The 22500-nt window shown below is 40.1% G+C and overlaps 1 protein-coding gene across 4 annotated transcripts in view; it reads right to left on the reverse strand.

Moving 5' to 3' along the window:
• ptpro (protein tyrosine phosphatase receptor type O) overlaps positions 1 to 22500 on the reverse strand; it is a 52508-nt gene that overhangs the window by 14759 nt on the left and 15249 nt on the right. For 2 of the 4 annotated variants that reach the window (XM_067427374.1, XM_067427372.1), the window contains exons 6-15: positions 19810 to 19971; positions 18990 to 19186; positions 18573 to 18693; positions 16798 to 16991; positions 14503 to 14614; positions 9551 to 9714; positions 7209 to 7329; positions 4787 to 4920; positions 2923 to 3064; positions 1470 to 1590 (exon numbers count right to left, since the gene is read on the reverse strand). In XM_067427374.1, the coding sequence (XP_067283475.1) occupies positions 1470 to 1590; positions 2923 to 3064; positions 4787 to 4920; positions 7209 to 7329; positions 9551 to 9714; positions 14503 to 14614; positions 16798 to 16991; positions 18573 to 18693; positions 18990 to 19186; positions 19810 to 19971 (1468 nt within the window). Of the gene's footprint in view, positions 1 to 1469; positions 1591 to 2922; positions 3065 to 4786; positions 4921 to 7208; positions 7330 to 9550; positions 9715 to 14502; positions 14615 to 16797; positions 16992 to 18572; positions 18694 to 18989; positions 19187 to 19679; positions 19698 to 19809; positions 19972 to 22500 lie in introns of those variants that run through there. The other 2 variants (XM_067427373.1, XM_067427375.1) reach the window with 2 other exon arrangements.

Below are 22500 nucleotides of genomic sequence, written 5' to 3' on the forward strand. Positions count from 1 at the left end.
AAGCGTCTCGCCTGGGCTAAAGACAAAAAGGACTGCTGAGTGGCCCAGAGTTATGTTCTCTGATGACAGTAAATTCAGCATTTCCTTTGGGAATCAGGGTCCCAGAGTCTGGAGGAAGAGCGGAGAGGCACACAATCCACACTGCTTGAGCTCCAGTGTAAAGTTTCCACAGTCAGTGATATTTTGGGGAGCCATGGCATCTGCTGGTGTGGGTCCACTGTGTTTTCTGAGGTCAAAGATCAATGCAGCCGTATACCAGGAAGTTTTAGAGCACTTCATGCTTCCTGCTGCTGGCCAACTTTATGGAGATGCAATTTTCATTTTCCAACAGGACTGGGCACCTGCACACAGTGCCAAAGAAACAAGTACCTGGTTTAAGGACCATGGTATCCCTGTTCTTAACTGGCCAGCAAACTCGCCTGACCTTAACCTCAGATAATCTCTGGAGTATTGTGAAGAGGAAGATGTGATCTGCCAGACCCAACAATCCAGAAGAGCTGAAGGTCTATCAGAGCAACCTGGGCTCTCATAACACCTGAGCAGAGCCACAGACGGACCGACTCCATGCCACGCCGCATCGCTGCAGTAATTCAGGATAAAGGAGACACAGCTGAGCACTGAGAGCTGGACATGCTCAGACTGTCAGCTGGCCAAGATGTCTAAAAATCCTTTGTACACCGCAAAAAAATGCTCTTCTTACTCAGTATTTTTGTCTTGTTTCTAGTCCCAACATCTAAAAATTCTTAAAACAAGAAGTATTTACTAGACAAGCTAAAGTAATTGTCTTGTTTTGGGATAAAATAACTCAAAATTAAAAGAGTTTTGGCTTAAAATAAGATAAATAATCTGCCAATGGGTTAAGAAAAATAATCTTGTTTTCTGTTTGAATTAAGATTATTTTTCTCACCAAATTGGCAGATTATTTATCTTATTTTAAGCAAAAACTCTCTTCATTTTGAGTTATTCTATCCCAAAACAAGACAATTACTTTTTACTTGTCTAGTAAATGTTTCTTAATGTAAGAATTCTTTGATATTTGGACTAGAAACAAGACAAAAATACTGAGTAAGTAATGCATTTTTTGCAGTGTATTGGTTTTAAGTAATATTCTAATTTTCTGAGATATTGAATTTGGGATTTTCCTTAGTTGTCTGTTATAATCAAAATTAAAAGAAATAAACATTTGAAATATATCAGTCTGTGTGTAATGAATGAATATGTATGAATGTATGAATATGAATATTATATACAAGTTTCACTTTTTGAATGGAATTAGTGAAAATAATCAACTTTTTGATGATATTCTAATTATATGACCAGCACCTGTATATCCAACTTTTGGATATATACTTCATGAACTTTTCTGCTCAACATTTAAGGGAATTAACCACAGATGATATAAAAGATGAAGTGATGAACTGAATGTGCTGACGCGAGTCTGTCAGTGATTTGTTGGTTTGGTTTCTCACCGGCTCAGCTCCATGTGTTTCTTCCGCAACACCAGCAGGAAAAGCACCAGAAGACTGATGAGGAGAACGCTGAGAACCGCCAGGGCAGAGATGGCTGCTACGCTCGGGTTCATCTCGCGCACTGTAAACACACGCACACACACACAAACACAAGTGTATCAGATCTGACCTAAGCTTTGGCCTGTAGTGTCCTGATTATTATTATGATTTTGATATTCTGATATTCTGATTCTGATATTCTGATTCTGATATTCTGATATTCTGATTTTCTGATATTCAGATTCTGATATTGTGATTCTGATTTTCTGATTCTGCTATTCTGATTCTGCTATTCTGATTATAAATCTGATATTCCGATTCTGATATTCTATTTCTGATATTCTGATTATGAATCTGATACTCCCATTCTGATTCTGATTCAGCTATTCTGATTCTGATATTCTGATTCTAATATTCTGAATCGTATATTCTGATTCTGATATTCTGATTCTGATATTCTGATTCTAATATTCTGATTCTGATATTCAGATTCTAATATTCTGATTCTGATATTCAGATTTGGATTTGGATTCTGATATTCTGATTTTAATATTCCGATTTTGATTCTGATATTCTGATTCTGATATTCTGATTCTGATATTCTGATATTCTGATTCTGATATCCCGACTCTGATTCTGATATTCTGATTCTGATATCCCGATTCTGATTCTGATATTCTGATTCTGATATTCTGATTCTGATATCCAGATTCTGATTCTGATATTCTGATTCTGATATTCTGATTCTGATATTCTGATTCTGATATTCTGATTCTGATATCCCGATTCTGATTCTGATATTCTGATTCTGATATTCTGATTCTAATATTCTGATTCTGATATTCAGATTCTAATATTCTGATTCTGATATTCAGATTTGGATTTGGATTCTGATATTCTGATTTTAATATTCCGATTTTGATTCTGATATTCTGATTCTGATATTCTGATTCTGATATTCTGATATTCTGATTCTGATATCCCGACTCTGATTCTGATATTCTGATTCTGATATCCCGATTCTGATTCTGATATTCTGATTCTGATATTCTGATTCTGATATCCAGATTCTGATTCTGATATTCTGATTCTGATATTCTGATTCTGATATTCTGATTCTGATATTCTGATTCTGATATCCCGATTCTGATTCTGATATTCTGATTCTGATATTCTGATTCTGATATTCTGACTCTGATTCTGATATTTTGATATTCTGATTCTGATATCCCGATTCTGATTCTGATATTCTGATTCTGATATTCTGATTCTGATATTCTGATTCTGATATTCTGACTCTGATTCTGATTTTCTGATTCTGATATTCTGATTCTGATATTCCAGTTCTGATTCTGATTCTGATATTCTGATTCTGATATTCAGATATTCTGCTTCTGATATTCTGATTATAGACCTGCAGTGCTGACGGTGATGTAGGCCGGCTCGCTGGCGCTGTTGTAGCTGATGCTGGTTACGGTGCAGTTATATGAGGTGGAAGGCTGCAGTGCGGATACGGTCACAACATGAGCTCCAGTGACCATCGGCTCGCGCACCTTCTGGATCACACACACACACACACACGTTTATTCACTAATTCCATCCCAGAGTGCATCGCTGTCATGGCAGTCAGTCTGGTTTTAAAGCGACTGTCGTAAACCAGTCCTGGATCCATTACTTAACATAAACTAACAATACAATTTTTTTATTAACAAAGATTAAAGGGAGAGTTCACACTAAAATTAAAAATTACCCCATGATTTACTTTCCCTCAGCTCATCCTAGGTGTGTGTTACACTCTTCTTTCAGACGAACACAATCAGAGTTATATTAACAAATGTCACGGCTCTTCCAAGGTTTATAATGGCAGTGAATGGGTGCATCAATCCATCATAAAAGTGCATCTTTCCATCGTAAAAGTGCATCTATCCATCATAAAAGTGCATCTATCCATCATAAAAGTGCATCTATCCATCATAAAAGTGCATCAATCCATCATAAAAGTGCATCTATCCATCATAAAAGTGCATCTATCCATCATAAAAGTGCATCTATCCATCATAAAAGTGCATCAATCCATCATAAAAGTGCATCTTTCCATCGTAAAAGTGCATCTATCCATCATAAAAGTGCATCTATCCATCATAAAAGTGCATCTATCCATCATAAAAGTGCATCCATCCATCATAAAAGTGCATCTATCCATCATAAAAGTGCATCTATCCATCATAAAAGTGCATCTATCCATCATAAAAGTGCATCTATCCATCATAAAAGTGCATCCATCCATCATAAAAGTGCATCTTTCCATCATAACAGTGCATCTATCCATCATAAAAGTGCATCTATCCATCATAAAAATGCATCCATCCATCATAAAAGTGCATCCATCCATCATAAAAGCGCATCCATCCATCATAAAAGTGCATCTATCAATCATAAAAGTGCATCAATCCATCATAAAAGTGCATCTATCCATCATAAAAGCGCATCCATCCATCATAAAAGCGCATCCATCCATCATAAAAGTTCATCTATCAATCATAAAAGTGCATCAATCCATCATAAAAGTGCATCTATCCATCATAAAAGTGCATCTATCCATCATAAAAGCGCATCCATCCATCATAAAAGCGCATCCATCCATCATAAAAGTTCATCTATCAATCATAAAAGTGCATCAATCCATCATAAAAGTGCATCCATCCATCATAAAAGTGCATCCATCCATCATAAAAGCGCATCCATCCATCATAAAAGTGCATCTATCAATCATAAAAGTGCATCAATCCATCATAAAAGTGCATCTATCCATCATAAAAGTGCATCTATCCATCATAAAAGCGCATCCATCCATCATAAAAGTTCATCTATCCATCATAAAAGTGCATCTATCCATCATAAAAATGCATCCATCCATTAAGAAAGTGCATCCATCCATCATAAAAAAGCATCCATCCATCATAAAAGTGCAAATTAAATTTTATGATGGATGCACTTTTATGATGGATGGATACACTTTTATGATGGATGGATGCACCCATTCACTGCCATTATAAAGCCTGAAAGAGCCAGGATATTTGTTAATACAACTCTGATTGTGTTCGTCTGAAAGAAGAGTGTCACACACACCCAGGATGAGCTAAGGGAGAGAAAATCATGGGGTAATGTTCATTTTTGGGTGAACAATTATGAATAATTATGATGCATAAAGTGTTCATATGTGAATGAGACCTGAAGACACAGAAAAGCATGAAGAAAGCAGCGTGTCTATCACTCACGGTGCGGTCTCTGCCGGTTCCCAGCGGTCTGCAGGCGATCTGGTAGAAATCCACCACGCCCTCCTCAGTCCAGATCAATGTGATGGCCGAATCGCTGGCATTCACCGCATACAGAGACTTCGGAGGAGCCGGTTCTGTTCGTGAAAGAGGCGCATGTCTAACTTACAAGTTCCTCAAAAAAAAACTGCTTAAAAATGAGTAAAAAGGGAAGATGAAACAAACAGCCACATCAATTCTGGCCTGTGTGCACAGGAAGTGAGAAATTAAGTTATTATTAGAATCATAAATCACGTTCTCAGCACTGCAAACTCTGTATCAAATATTCAAAGATCATGAAATCAAGACACATATACTGGAGAAGCAAAATTACAGGATATTAAGAGCTCAAGGCTAGATTATTGTAATGATCTACTGGGTGGTTGCCCTGCTCGCTTAATAAACAAACTCCATGCAGTTTAACTCAGTTTAAATCCAGACTAAAAACACATCTCTTCAACCTGGCACACACACATAACATTATCAATTTCTATTATTGAAATCATTCCAGAAATTAAGTTATTATTAGAATCAGAAAACAAGCCTTCAGAACTGTAAACAAATGTTGTTTTAACTTTGTCAAATATCTAAAGATCATTAAGTCAAGACACATTTACTGGAGAAGCCGAACGACTGAAGATATATTGCTTATTGCTTTCTGAAAACAACAAATATCTGCCAGTAGAGTCAGAAATATAAATTTGACAAAAACAAAAATGACCAGCCTGCAAAAAACTGCTCATAAATCTCTCATTATGCTACCTTATCGCCAAATAATGCCTTCAATGTTTTAACAGCTTGTTTTCTGTTAATTAGGAAAGATTTTGTATTTCTTTTTGGAATTGATTGATCATAGGCCTTATTTATCTGAACTTATGTGGAAAAAAAGATATATATTTATTTGTGGATAATTTTGTCAATTTTACATAAAATATGGGGGGGGGGGGGTGCACTGTTTATCACACTAGTTTGCTCAAAAAATTACATAAAGTATCAAAACATTTGGGGGAGTTTTTAGGCTCTGGGTCAGTAAAGTAAGTAAATTTTAGTCCAGTGCAATAACATTAACTAGCATTTTTGGTCAAAATGACCAGAACATTTTTCTTCTTCCCTTTGTTGCACTTTGAGATTCTTTGGAATGAAAAGGGCGTTATGAATAAAATCTATTATTATTATTATTATTAACATGAGGGTTAAGTGCATCATTATGCTTTTTCGAATGACGTGGTGTGTGAATGTAAAAGTGCTGCAAAGTTTCAAATAAAGTTATTGTCTCCTAAATGAAAGAATCCTTTCTGAAATTAAATGAGTTATCACACTGCAAAAAATGCTCTTCTTATTTAGTTTTTTGTTGTTGTTTCCAGTCCAAATATCTAAATATTCTTACATCAAGATTCATTTACTAGATCAGTAAAAAATCATTGTCTTGTTTGGGAAAAATAACTCAAAATTAAGAGTTTATGCTTAAAATAAGATAAATAATCTGCAAATGGGGTGAGAAAAATAATCTTGTTTTCTGTTTGAATTAAGATAATTTTTCTCACCCCATTGGCAGATTATTTATCTTATTTTAAGTTATTTTTTCCCAAAACAAGACAATTACTTTTGCTTGTCTAGTAAATGTTTGGACTAGAAACAAGACAAAAATACTAAGTAAGAAAAGCATTTTTTGCAGTGCAGTAACTCAGTCTGACATGTAACTAATTTGCATAATGTTAGTCTCTGGTTCTGATTGGCTGCTCAGCATCTCTTTGCCCCGCCCCCTAACCCACTGTAGTCGTCTCTGAGACTGGAAGAGTTTGGTTGATGTTGTTCATGTGGAGGAGTCGCTGTTTTCTGCTGAGATTGAGACGCTCAAACCCACGCAATCGTTACTTTTCGCATCACTGTGTGTCAAGAGCTGAGATTCAGATATGCTAATGAGCGCTTGCTTTCTGACCAATCACAGCAGAGCAGCTCTCAGAGAGGCGGGGCTTAGGGGCTGAATCTCTGAACGAAGCGTTTCAGACGCTGAGAGAGAAGAGCTGATGCTGATGAGAAAATTAGCAGAGAATGAGTCTGTTTGACCTTTAAAGGGTTAGTTCACCCAAAAATGAAATTTATATAATTAACTCCTTCCCCTAATGTCGCTCCACACCCGTAAGACCTCCGTTCATCTTCACACACAGTTTAAGATATTTTATATTTAGTCCGAGAGCGTATGCAAGTGTATGCACACTATACTGTCCATGTCCAGAAAGGGAATAAAAACATCATCACAGTAGTCCATATGAGACATCAGTGGGTTGGTCTAAAAATAATAAAAACTCCAAAACATGTATATTTGGGCTGGAAAGCAAAACAGAAACACTGAGGAAGAATCTTATTTGTTTTGCGTGACACTGACCGAGCTTCATTATGTGCGGCGCAGATGTATTGCGGCTCCTCTCCGTGCAGGCGGTGACCGTCAGATTATAAATGTCGCCGGGAGGAAGAGCCAGAGAAGCCTTCATCATGCTGCGAGTCACCTGAAACAGACACCAATCGCTTGAGATGATTCACTGACTCCAAACAATCCAAACATTCATTCCAATCCATACATCATCATCATCTTGATCCTACAGAATTAGCCAATTACAGAACGATCTAAGATAATAGAAAAGGCAGTGTCCTCACAGCTATGCTCCTTTTTAGAGCGAATCCAATCCCTGCTCATTGGTTCGTTTGAAACACTCAGCTGCCCGATTACCAGCATATGATCCAATGACATATAGACTTGAACACAAATGAATCTTCTCCCTCTTTCTCTAAATGCCGCCGGTGGGCGTCTGAAGATCTCAGAGTGGAAACATTTAGCCAGCGCTAATTAAACGTTGGCTCTGCGTTAGATAAATATGTGTGCTGAGTAATTGGATTCATTACAGGCTGATGGCACCGTGACGCCGCTCAAGGGAGAATCTCATGAGCCTGAGCAGAAAAAATACCCAGAAGAAGTGTTTTGCCCTCATGTGACCGTGGTAAACGACTACAGTACATCATCATCAACTTGATCCTACAGAATTAGCCAATTACAGACCAATCTAAGATACTAGAAAAGGCAGTGTCCTCACAACTATGCTCCTTTTTAGAACGAAATGGTTTCTGTGAGGATTTCCAGTCAGGATTTAGACTGTACACTGCTTTCATCAGACCACAAAACCAGCCCTTTCAATTTTTTTGAAATTGAGATTTATACATAATCTGAAAGCTGAATAAATAATTGTGATTTTTTAGGATGGGACAACATTTTGTCAATATACAACTAATCTGTTAAAATCTGAGGGTGCAAAAAAAAATCTAAATATTGAGAAAATCTCCTTTAAAGTTGTCCAAATAAAGCAATGCATATTACTACTAATAATATTTTTTTTCATATTTATGGTAGGAAATTGACAAAATATCTTAATAGAACATGATCTTAATACCCTTAATGATTTTTGGCATAAAAAAAGGATATTTATAATGTATTTTTGGCTGTCATCACAGATATACCCATGAGACGCAGGACGGGTGAAGAGCTCCAGGGTCACAATTGATTTGCTCTTATCATCCGATCGTGGTTGTATCTCTCTATTAAAGTTACTTAATTTGAATAGACTTGAAAAGTATGGTGGCATTAGTGGAATTGCATTGGCAGGTTTAATTTGTACTTATCTGACTGTTATCAGTTTATAGCAGTAAATAAAGAGATATTAAACCGATCACACGTTCAGTATGGAGTACTGAACGATTTTCACCCTGTATATGCTCCACTGGGAGATATCACGGCGTTAGTTTTCATTGTTTTGCTGACGATACTCAGCTCTATATTTCTTCACACCCTGAAGAATAACGGAATGCATAGCGAATTTTTCCTACTACTTAATTCTAGAAAAACAGAGTTCCTAATTATTGGACCAAAAACTCCACCAGTAGTAACCTAGAATACTGTCTAACAAGTCCTTGTCATCAGTGAGGAACCTCGGTGTGCTCTTTGATACCAATGTTTCATTTGAAAGCCACGATTCCAGCATCTGCAAAATCACATTCTTCATAAAAATCAAAACTTTGACAAATACAGAATAGTTAGTTCATTCACTCAAGGCTAGATTATTCTAATGCTCTACTGGGTGGTTGCCCAGCACGCTTAATAAACAAACTCCATGCACTCTATCAGTTTAAATCAAGCGGCAACCTCCCACGATCTCTCTTGAAGCCAATACGGAAGTAATGTAAACTGCAATTCATCAACTGGCCACTTGGGACAGGCTCCAGAAGGAGCAGAATCTCATTGAGCCCCATGTTAAAATTCTCAACTTTACAGCAGAAAAAACATGTTTACAGCCTGGTACAAATTGTGGTTTTGGCCTATACGGCTGATTTTGACTGTGAGGGGGTGAATATTTGTATAACTCATTCGTTTACGTTATATAAAGCCTTAAAGTTCTGCATAATTAAGGGCGTGGTTACAGGTGGATAGCCATTTATCCACCGTCTATAGTCATTGCGTCATCTAAGCTCCACCCACATCCCGCCTTTTTGCCCATTTTCTGTTATCCGGGAGTGACACGCGATGACTCGCTCGCACTGACACTACGTCCTTTTTTTTTTTTACAGTCTATGGTTTAAATCTAGATTAAAAACACATCTCTTCAACCTGGCATACACATATAACAATATCAATCTTTGTTATTCCACACTTTCTATAACACCCGATGAACTTGTACTCACGTCGATGGAGTATCGTCTGCGCGAGCCCTTCTTGCCCTCCGCCGTCACCTGCCAGTGCAGCATGCGTGAATGCGACAGGTCGGTGAAAAGATCTCCGTAAGTCCAGCGGACATACAGCATACCATGAGAGTAATCCACCGACGAGATATGAGGAGCTTCAGGAGCTGATGGACACACACAGAGGTCATTAATGCTGTGCTGGTTCATATCGACACTCTGAAAGTGCCTCCTATGAGTGCCTCCTATTCCTATTTTATAACTTATTGTGTTTTTTTTGTTAATTGTTAGTTGCTGTCCATGGAGTGAACCTGTTTACATTTCACTGCCGGTTGTATTCTGTATAACTGTGTATGTGACAAAATATAACTCTTGAACTTGAACTTGAACTTGAAAACATTTCTAATGACCAGAGCCGGACAGTAACGGAGTACATTTACTTGAGTACAGTACTTAAGTACAATTTTGAAGGATCTGTACTTCACTTGAGTATCATTTTTGGGGAGTACTTTACTCACTCTGCAAAAAATGCTCTTCTTATTTAGTATTTTTTTCTTGTTTCCAGTTCAAATATCTTAAAATATTTAAATCAAGATGCATTTACTAGATAAGTAAAATTACATAATATATGTTTTCTTGTTTTCTGGGGAAAAATATCAAAATGAAGTGAGTTTTTCCTTAAAACAAGCAAAATGATCAGCCAATGGGGTGAGAAAAATAATCTTATTTCTGTTTGGGACGGAAACAAGAAACAAGATTTCAATCAGAAACAAGATTCTTTTTCTCACCCCATTGGTAGAAAATTTTGACTGACTGTAGTGCTTTACTAGAGTAGTCATCTGACTGTAGTGCTTTACTAGAGCAGTCATCTGACTGTAGTGCTTTACTAGAGCAGTCATCTGACTGTAGTACTTTACTAGACAGACATCTGACTGTAGTGCTTTACTAGAGTAGTCATCTGACTGTAGTGCTTTACTAGAGTAGACATCTGACTGTAGTACTTTACTAGACAGACATCTGGCTGTAGTACTTTACTAGAGTAGTCATCTGACTGTAGTACTTTACTAGAGTAGTCATCTGACTGTAGTGCTTTACTAGAGTAGTCATCTGACTGTAGTACTTTACTAGAGTAGACATCTGACTGTAGTGCTTTACTAGAGCAGTCATCTGACTGTAGTACTTTACTAGACAGACATCTGACTGTAGTACTTTACTAGAGTAGTCATCTGACTGTAGTACTTTACTAGAGTAGTCATCTGACTGTAGTACTTTACTAGAGTAGTCATCTGACTGTAGTGCTTTACTAGAGTAGTCATCTGACTGTAGTACTTTACTAGAGTAGACATCTGACTGTAGTGCTTTACTAGAGTAGTCATCTGACTGTAGTGCTTTACTAGAGTAGACATCTGACTGTAGTACTTTACTAGACAGACATCTGGCTGTAGTACTTTACTAGAGTAGTCATCTGACTGTAGTACTTTACTAGAGTAGTCATCTGACTGTAGTGCTTTACTAGAGTAGTCATCTGACTGTAGTACTTTACTAGAGTAGACATCTGACTGTAGTGCTTTACTAGAGCAGTCATCTGACTGTAGTACTTTACTAGACAGACATCTGACTGTAGTACTTTACTAGAGTAGTCATCTGACTGTAGTACTTTACTAGAGTAGTCATCTGACTGTAGTACTTTACTAGAGTAGTCATCTGACTGTAGTGCTTTACTAGAGTAGTCATCTGACTGTAGTACTTTACTAGAGTAGACATCTGACTGTAGTGCTTTACTAGAGTAGACATCTGACTGTAGCGCTTTACTAGAGTAGACATCTGACTGTAGTGCTTTACTAGAGTAGTCATCTGACTGTAGTGCTTTACTAGAGTAGTCATCTGACTGTAGTGCTTTACTAGAGTAGACATCTGACTGTAGCGCTTTACTAGAGTAGACATCTGACTGTAGCGCTTCACTAGAGTAGACATCTGACTGTAGCGCTTTACTAGAGTAGTCATCTGACTGTAGTACTTTACTAGAGTAGTCATCTGACTGTAGTGCTTTACTAGAGTAGTCATCTGACTGTAGTACTTTACTAGAGTAGACATCTGACTGTAGTGCTTTACTAGAGCAGTCATCTGACTGTAGTACTTTACTAGACAGACATCTGACTGTAGTACTTTACTAGAGTAGTCATCTGACTGTAGTACTTTACTAGAGTAGTCATCTGACTGTAGTACTTTACTAGAGTAGTCATCTGACTGTAGTGCTTTACTAGAGTAGTCATCTGACTGTAGTACTTTACTAGAGTAGACATCTGACTGTAGTGCTTTTACTAGAGTAGACATCTGACTGTAGCGCTTTACTAGAGTAGACATCTGACTGTAGCGCTTTACTAGAGTAGACATCTGACTGTAGTGCTTTTACTAGAGTAGACATCTGACTGTAGCGCTTTACTAGAGTAGACATCTGACTGTAGTGCTTTACTAGAGTAGACATCTGACTGTAGTGCTTTTACTAGAGTAGACATCTGACTGTAGTGCTTTACTAGAGTAGACATCTGACTGTAGTGCTTTACTAGAGTAGACATCTGACTGTAGTGCTTTTACTAGAGTAGACATCTGACTGTAGCGCTTTACTAGAGTAGACATCTGACTGTAGCGCTTTACTAGAGTAGACATCTGACTGTAGTGCTTTACTAGAGTAGACATCTGACTGTAGTGCTTTTACTAGAGTAGACATCTGACTGTAGTGCATTAACTAGAGTAGACATCTGACTGTAGTACTTTACTAGAGTAGACATCTGACTGTAGCGCTTTACTAGAGTAGACATCTGACTGTAGTGCTTTACTAGAGTAGACATCTGACTGTAGTGCTTTACTAGAGTAGACATCTGACTGTAGTGCTTTACTAGAGTAGACATCTGACTGTAGTGCTTTACTAGAGTAGACATCTGACTGTAGTGCTTTACTAGAGTAGACATCTGACTGTAGTGCTTTACTAGAGTAGACATCTGACTGTAGTGCTTTTACTAGAGTAGACATCTGACTGTAGTGCTTTACTAGAGTAGACATCTGACTGTAGTGCTTTTACTAGAGTAGACATCTGACTGTAGTGCTTTTACTAGAGTAGACATCTGACTGTAGTGCTTTACTAGAGTAGACATCTGACTGTAGTGCTTTACTAGAGTAGTCATCTGACTGTAGTGCTTTACTAGAGTAGACATCTGACTGTAGTGCTTTACTAGAGTAGACATCTGACTGTAGCGCTTTACTAGAGTAGTCATCTGACTGTAGTGCTTTACTAGAGTAGACATCTGACTGTAGTGCTTTACTAGAGTAGACATCTGACTGTAGTGCTTTACTAGAGTAGACATCTGACTGTAGTGCTTTACTAGAGTAGTCATCTGACTGTAGTGCTTTACTAGAGTAGACATCTGACTGTAGTGCTTTACTAGAGTAGACATCTGACTGTAGTGCTTTACTAGAGTAGACATCTGACTGTAGTGCTTTACTAGAGTAGTCATCTGACTGTAGCGCTTTACTAGAGTAGTCATCTGACTGTAGTGCTTTACTAGAGTAGTCATCTGACTGTAGTGCTTTACTAGAGTAGACATCTGACTGTAGTGCTTTACTAGAGTAGTCATCTGACTGTAGTGCTTTACTAGAGTAGTCATCTGACTGTAGTGCTTTACTAGAGTAGTCATCTGACTGTAGTGCTTTACTAGAGTAGTCATCTGACTGTAGCGCTTTACTAGAGTAGACATCTGACTGTAGTGCTTTACTAGAGTAGACATCTGACTGTAGTGCTTTACTAGAGTAGACATCTGACTGTAGTGCTTTACTAGAGTAGACATCTGACTGTAGTGCTTTTACTAGAGTAGACATCTGACTGTAGTGCTTTACTAGAGTAGACATCTGACTGTAGTGCTTTTACTAGAGTAGACATCTGACTGTAGTGCTTTTACTAGAGTAGACATCTGACTGTAGTGCTTTACTAGAGTAGACATCTGACTGTAGTGCTTTACTAGAGTAGTCATCTGACTGTAGTGCTTTACTAGAGTAGACATCTGACTGTAGTGCTTTACTAGAGTAGACATCTGACTGTAGCGCTTTACTAGAGTAGTCATCTGACTGTAGTGCTTTACTAGAGTAGACATCTGACTGTAGTGCTTTACTAGAGTAGACATCTGACTGTAGTGCTTTACTAGAGTAGACATCTGACTGTAGTGCTTTACTAGAGTAGACATCTGACTGTAGTGCTTTACTAGAGTAGTCATCTGACTGTAGTGCTTTACTAGAGTAGACATCTGACTGTAGTGCTTTACTAGAGTAGACATCTGACTGTAGTGCTTTACTAGAGTAGACATCTGACTGTAGTGCTTTACTAGAGTAGTCATCTGACTGTAGCGCTTTACTAGAGTAGTCATCTGACTGTAGTGCTTTACTAGAGTAGTCATCTGACTGTAGTGCTTTACTAGAGTAGACATCTGACTGTAGTGCTTTACTAGAGTAGTCATCTGACTGTAGTGCTTTACTAGAGTAGTCATCTGACTGTAGTGCTTTACTAGAGTAGTCATCTGACTGTAGTGCTTTACTAGAGTAGTCATCTGACTGTAGCGCTTTACTAGAGTAGTCATCTGACTGTAGCGCTTTACTAGAGTAGTCATCTGACTGTAGTGCTTTACTAGAGTAGTCATCTGACTGTAGTGCTTTACTAGAGTAGTCATCTGACTGTAGTGCTTTACTAGAGTAGTCATCTGACTGTAGCGCTTTACTAGAGTAGTCATCTGACTGTAGTGCTTTACTAGAGTAGTCATCTGACTGTAGCGCTTTACTAGAGTAGTCATCTGACTGTAGTGCTTTTACTTGTACTTAAGTAAAATTTAGCAAGGGGTATCTGTACTTTAACCCAAGTAATGTTTACTCTATCAACCTCTGCTAATGACAAACAATCTGATTCGGCGCACCTGTAACGAAGCTGACGGTGGAGCCATCGCAGCAGCTCATAGGCGGATCGCCCCACGTTACCATCGTGACACGGAAGTTGTAGTACCAGGCCGGCAGCAGATCCGTCACTCTCTGTGGGATACAAGAGAATCGATACATGACATGAGGAAATGATGACAAGTGGTGCTCACTGCAGAGCCGAATGACTCCAGCTGATGGGCGGAGCTTGACCTAATTAGGCTTAGGGATAGAGTGTGGCTGGACAATAAGCTCCACCCATTGGTGACTATGGATAATTCACCTCAGACCCTGAAATTAAATTAAACACTCAAACTATAACAAACGAGTGTGTTCTATGACTGTTTGTTTTAGTCCAGGGTTTTTATCGGAACCTAAAAAAATGTAACTAAAAACATAAAGCAATGAATTGAAATAAAATAAGCATTAACTCTAAAATGTACATTTTATTTCAGGTAGTTGCTAAGACATTGCCAACATTTATTATTTTAATTACTTTAAGTTGAATTACTAAAATAACTGCAACTAAAACTATTAAAACTATATGGATATACTGAAGGCAAAAATCACAACAAAATGACTTTGATTAAAAGCAGTGTTCTAATAGAGAGACTCCGCCCACACTCTCTTCTGATTGGCTGTTATTTTTGATTGATTTGATTGCGAGTGCACTGCACTTGCAGAGAGACTCTGCCCACACTCTCTTCCGATTGGCTGTGATTTTTGATTGATTTGGTTGCGAGTGCAGTGCGCTTGCAGAGAGACTCCGCCCACACTCTCTTCCGATTGGCTGTGATTTTATGATTGATTTTGTTGCGAGTGCAGTGCACTTGCAGAGAGACTCCGCCCACACTCTCTTCTGATTGGCTGTGATTTTTGATTGATTTGATTGCGAGTGCACTGCACTTGCAGAGAGACTCCACCCACACTCTCTTCTGATTGGCTGTGATTTTATGATTGATTTTGTTGCGAAAGCAGTGCGCTTGCAGAGAGACTCCGCCCACACTCTCTTCCGATTGGCTGTGATTTTAGTTTGATTTGATTGCGAGTGCACTGCGCTTGCAGAGAGACTCCGCACACACTCTCTTCTGATTGGCTGTGATTTTAGTTTGATTTGATTGCGAGTGCAGTGCACTTGCAGAGAGACTCCGCCCACACTCTCTTCTGATTGGCTGTGATTTTAGTTTGATTTGCTTGCGAGTGCAGTGCGCTTGCAGAGAGACTCCGCCCACACTCTCTTCTGATTGGCTGTGATTTTAGTTTGATTTGATTGCGAGTGCAGAGCGCTTGCAGAGAGACTCCGCCCACACTCTCTTCTGATTGGCTGTGATTTTAGTTTGATTTGCTTGCGAGTGCAGTGCGCTTGCAGAGAGACTCCGCCCACACTCTCTTCTGATTGGCTGTGGTTTTTGATTGATTTTGTCGTGTCTGGTGTGAGTGTGTCGGTCCACTGGTTTGTCAGCAGTCCATTAGTCTGACCTTTACAGGATCTCAGGCTGATTTAATTAGAGACTCTGACTTTAATGGAACAGTGTTTTCATCCTCAGTCTCGCTATGAATGCGACACACTGTGGTCTATCATTAAATATGATTATAATAATTACACAGAGCATTGCATCTCTATTTCTCATGCTGTGACTGCATGCATCATAACTACTCATCTCTACTGGTTAATTGACTGATTACAGGAACGAGACGTCTGTCATTATTGACTCAAAACCCTAAATAAAGGCTCAATGATCATCTGACAGGCTTTTAAAGTTAGGGTTAGTTAACCCAAAAATGTAAACTCTGTCATTAATTCCTCCTGTGGTTGGCCAGCCGTCAGACCTCCGCTCATCTTCACACACAGATGAAGATATTAGTGTTGAAATCCGATGGCTCAGAAAGGCCTTCATTGACACCAATGTCATTTCCTCTCTCAAGACCCATAAAGGCACTAAAGACGTCGTTACAAAGCCCATCTCACTACAGCGGCTCTACAATCATTGATGAAGAGGCCAGAATAGAGTTAGTGCGGGAAAAACACTAAATAACGACTTATATAGTGATGGCCGATTTCAGAACAAAGCTTCGAACCGTTATGAGTCAGTGAATCGATTCATGATTCGGATCACCAAAGTCACGTGATTTCAGTAGTTTGACTCGCGATCCGAATCATGAATCTGGCCGAACTAACCCTTTAAGTTTTTAAAGACCAGCACAAATAAAACTAATACAGTCCACACATGCAAAACCAACCCATACAATCTCCAAATAAATCATGATTCCCAGATGGCACATATCTTGTTCTTTACCACAGATGCGATGACGGAGGCGGTGGCGGCGATCTCGTAGTACGTCGTCCATTGAGACGTCTGAGTGGCCGAGTTGAAGAAAAAGGTCTGCAGGACGTACTTCCGGAAGGCAACGTTATACGGCCGCTGCCAGCTGAGGATGACAGCGGTGGGACTGAGAGGATAAACCACCAGATCACGAACCCCCGACGGCTCTGAAAGGGGGATCGACCAATCACAGAGCACAAGGGAGTCACAAGAGGCACACTATAAAGCATGCACACTATATACTGCACATAATTGAGCACACTATATACTGCAAATAATTGAGCACACTATAGCATGCACACTATATACTGCACATAATTGAGCACACTATAAAGCATGTACACTATATACTGCACATCATTGAGCACACTATAAAGCATGCACACTATATACTGCACATAAATGAGCACACTATAAAGCATGCACACTATATACTGCACATAAATGAGCACACTATAAAGCATGCACACTATATACTGCACATAAATGAGCACACTATAAAGCATGCACACTATATACTGCACATAATTGAGCACACTATAAAGCATGCACACTATATACTGCAAATATGAGCACACTATAAAGCATGCACACTATATACTGCAAATATGAGCACACTATAAAACATGCACACTATATACTGCAAAAAATTGAGCACACTATAGCATGCACACTATATACTGCACATAATTGCGCACACTATAAAGCATGCACACTATATACTGCACATCATTGAGCACACTATAAAGCATGCACACTATATACTGCACATCATTGAGCACACTATAGAGCATGCACACTATATACTGCACATATTGCGCACACTATAAAGCATGCACACTATATACTGCACATCATTGAGCACACTATAAAGCATGCACACTATATACTGCACATAAATGAGCACACTATAAAGCATGCACACTATATACTGCAAATAAATGAGCACACTATAAAGCATGCACACTATATACTGCACATAATTGAGCACACTATAAAGCATGCACACTATATACTGCAAATATGAGCACACTATAAAGCATGCACACTATATACTGCAAATATGAGCACACTATAAAACATGCACACTATATACTGCAAATAATTGAGCACACTATAGCATGCACACTATATACTGCACATAATTGCGCACACTATAAAGCATGCACACTATATACTGCACATCATTGAGCACACTATAAAGCATGCACACTATATACTGCACATCATTGAGCACACTATAGAGCATGCACACTATATACTGCACATATTGCGCACACTATAAAGCATGCACACTATATACTGCACATCATTGAGCACACTATAAAGCATGCACACTATATACTGCACATAAATGAGCACACTATAAAGCATGCACACTATATACTGCAAATAAATGAGCACACTATAAAGCATGCACACTATATACTGCACATAAATGAGCACACTATAAACCATGCACACTATATAGTGCAAATAATTGAGCACACTATAAAGCAAGCACACTATATACTGCACATAAATGAGCACACTATAAACCATGCACACTATATAGTGCAAATAATTGAGCACACTATAAAGCAAGCACACTATATACTGCACATAAATGAGCACACTATAAAGCATGCACACTATATAGTGCAAATAATTGAGCACACTATAAAGCAAGCACACTATATACTGCACATAAATGAGCACACTATAAAGCATGCACACTATATAGTACAGAAACAGTAGTAGTTACTAACCTATATCAATGATGACCGGTTCGGAGGCGGGACTAACGAGCGGCCCGTTCGTGTGATAAACCACGACTCTGTACTGAGCTCCTGGAGTCAGGTTGGTGATGATGTCACTGGTGGTATTCTCCTATCAGAGGGAGGAGAGCAGGTCACATGGTTACTTCGGCTCTGGCAGTTCACATGATGCAGTGTAAGAATGGGCAGTCGCAGGTGAGAGTTTGGGCATCTCAGAGCAGTAGGTGTTCTCCATGAAAAATAAAGGAGCACACTATAAAGTGTAAAATAAATAAGCACACTATAAAGCATGCACACTATATACTGCACATAAATGATAAATAAATGCAAATAAATCTGCTTGCTGCGCTGTGAGTGTGTGTGTGTGTGTGTGTGTGTGTGTGTGTGTGTGTGTGTGTGTGCGCGCACCTCGGAGCAGTAAGTGTTCTCCATGCGCTGGCTGATGCTGGGCCTCAGGCAGGTGAGGGACAGAACCGAGATCAGACTGCCGTTATATCTGTGAGCGGGCCGAGCCCAGGACACGGCGGCCGTGCTGGAGTCCAACATCTTCACACTGACGGCCTGAGGACGCTCCTGCGGCTGCTCCAGCCACTCGCCCCACGGACCTGCAGCACACACACACACACACACACACACACACACACACGCACACACACACACGCACACACACGCACACGCACGCACACACGCACACACATACACACACATGCACGCACACACGCACACACACACATACACACACACACACACACGCACACAGTCGTGGTCATGCAAAATGAAGAGAGTTTTTGCTTAAAATAAGAAAAATAATCTTAATTCAAACAGAAAATAAGATTATTTTTCTCACCCCATTGGCAGATTATTTATCTTATTTTAAGCAAAAACTCTCTTCATTTAGAGTTATTTTCAACAACAACAAAAAAAACTGCAGAGCCAAATGACTCCAGCTGATGGGCGGAGCTTGACCTAATTAGGCTTAGGGATAGGGTGTGGCTGGACAATAAGCTCCACCCATTGGTGACTATGGTGTGTGTGTGTGTGTGTGTGTGTGTGTGTGTGTGTGTGTGTGTGTGTGTGTGTGTGTGTGTGTGGTCATACTGAGGTAGAAGGTGAAGCCGGTGTGCGCTGAGCTCTCTCTGGCCTCGCAGGCTCCAGATGAGCTGAGTGTGTGTGTGTGTGTGTGTGTGTGTGTGTGTGTGTGTGTGTGTGTGTGTGTGTGTGGTCATACTGAGGTAGAAGGTGAAGCCGGTGTGTGCTGAGCTCTCTCTGGCCTCGCAGGCTCCAGATGAGCTGAGTGTGTGGAGCTGGACCCGATACACTCCGGCCTCAGACAGCTCGCTGAAGAACTCGTGTGTGTTCTCGTCCACTGTGGCGCTTTCACTCGAGTTTCCTGATCAAACATTAATGCGTTTCAATCAATGAGACACTACATCACTCTCAAACATCTGCACACGCCACCCCATACATCCATCAGTGCATCCATCCATCAATACATCATCCATCCATCAGTGCATCCATCCATCCATCAATGCATCATCCATCCATTAATGCGTCATCCATCAGTGCATCCATCCATCCATCAATGCATCATCCATCAGTGCATCATCCATCAGTGCATCATCCATCTGTGCATCATCCATCAGTGCATCCATCCATCCATCAATGCATCATCCATCAGTGCATCATCCATCAGTGCATCCATCCATCCATCCATCAATGCATCATCCATCAATGCATCATCCATCAGTGCATCATCCATCAGTGCATCATCCATCAGTGCATCCATCCATCCATCAGTGCATCATCCATCAGTGCATCATCCATCAGTGCATCATCCATCATTGCATCCATCCATCCATCAGTGCATCATCCATCAGTGCATCATCCATCAGTGCATCCATCCATCCATCAATGCATCATCCATCAGTGCATCATCCATCAGTGCATAATCCATCAGTGCATCATCCATCAGTGCATCCATCCATCCATCAGTGCATCATCCATCAGTGCATCATCCATCAGTGCATCATCCATCAGTGCATAATCCATCAGTGCATCATCCATCAGTGCATCCATCCATCCATCAGTGCATCATCCATCAGTGCATAATCCATCAGTGCATCATCCATCAGTGCATCATCCATCAGTGCATCATCCATCAGTGCATCCATCCATCCATCAGTGCATCATCTATCAATGCATCATCCATCAGTGCATCATCCATCAGTGCATCATCCATCAGTGCATCATCCATCCATTAATGCATCATCCATCCATTAATGCATCATCCATCAGTGCATCCATCCATCCATCAGTGCATCATGCATCAGTGCATCATCCATCAGTGCATCATCCATCAGTGCATCATCCATCAGTGCATCCATCCATCAATGCATCATCCATCAATGCATCATCCATCAATGCATCATCCATCAGTGCATCATCCATCAGTGCATCCATCCATCCATCAGTGCATCATCAATCAGTGCATCCATCCATCCATCAATGCATCATCCATCAATGCATCATCCATCAGTGCATCCATCCATCCATCAATGCATCATCCATCAATGCATCATCCATCAATGCATCATCCATCAGTGCATCATCCATCAGTGCATCATCCATCAGTGCATCCATCCATCCATCAGTGCATCATCCATCAGTGCATCATCCATCAGTGCATCCATCCATCCATCCATCCATCAATGCATCATCCATCAGTGCATCATCCATCAGTGCATCATCCATCAGTGCATCCATCCATCCATCAATGCATCATCCATCAGTGCATCATCCATCAGTGCATCATCCATCCATCCATCAGTGCATCATCCATCAGTGCATCATCCATCCATCAATGCATCATCCATCAGTGCATCATCCATCAGTGCATCATCCATCAGTGCATCATCCATCCATCAATGCATCATCCATCAGTGCATCCATCCATCCATTAGTGCATCATCCATCAGTGCATCCATCCATCCATCAGTGCATCATCCATCCATCCATCAGTGCATCATCCATCAGTGCATCATCCATCAGTGCATCATCCATCCATCCATCAGTGCATCATCCATCAGTGCATCATCCATCAGTGCATCATCCATCAGTGCATCCATCCATCCATCAGTGCATCATCCATCAGTGCATCATCCATCCATCCATCCATCCATCAGTGCATCATCCATCAGTGCGTCATCCATCAGTCCATCAGTGCATCATCCATCAGTGCATCATCCATCCATCCATCAGTGCATCATCCATCAGTGCGTCATCCATCAGTGCGTCATCCATCAGTGCATCCATCCATCCAACAATACATCATCCATCCATCCATCCATCAATGCATCATCCATCAGTGCATCCATCCATCCATCAGTGCATCATCCATCATTGCATCCATCCATCCATCCATCCATCCATCCATCCATCAATGCATCATCCATCAGTGCATCCATCCATCAGTGCATCATCCATCAATGCATCATCCATCAGTGCATCCATCCATCCATCAATGCATCATCCATCAGTGCATCATCCATCAATGCATCATCCATCATTGCATCTATGCATCCATCAATGCATCATCCATCAGTGCATCCATCCATCCATCCATCAGTGCATCATCCATCAATGCATCATCCATCAGTGCATCCATCCATCCATCAGTGCATCATCCATCAATGCATCATCCATCAGTGCATCCATCCATCCATCAATGCATCATCCATCAGTGCATCATCCATCAGTGCATCATCCATCAATGCATCATCCATCATTCCATCTATCCATCCATCAGTGCATCATCCATCAGTGCATCCATCCATCCATCCATCAATGCATCAGCCATCAGTGCATCCATCCATCAGTGCATCCATCCATCATTGCATCCATCCATCCATCAATGCATCAT

This window comes from Pseudorasbora parva, chromosome 20 (genome assembly GCF_024679245.1).
Source record: "Pseudorasbora parva isolate DD20220531a chromosome 20, ASM2467924v1, whole genome shotgun sequence".
NCBI classification, from domain to species: Eukaryota; Metazoa; Chordata; class Actinopteri; order Cypriniformes; family Gobionidae; genus Pseudorasbora; species Pseudorasbora parva.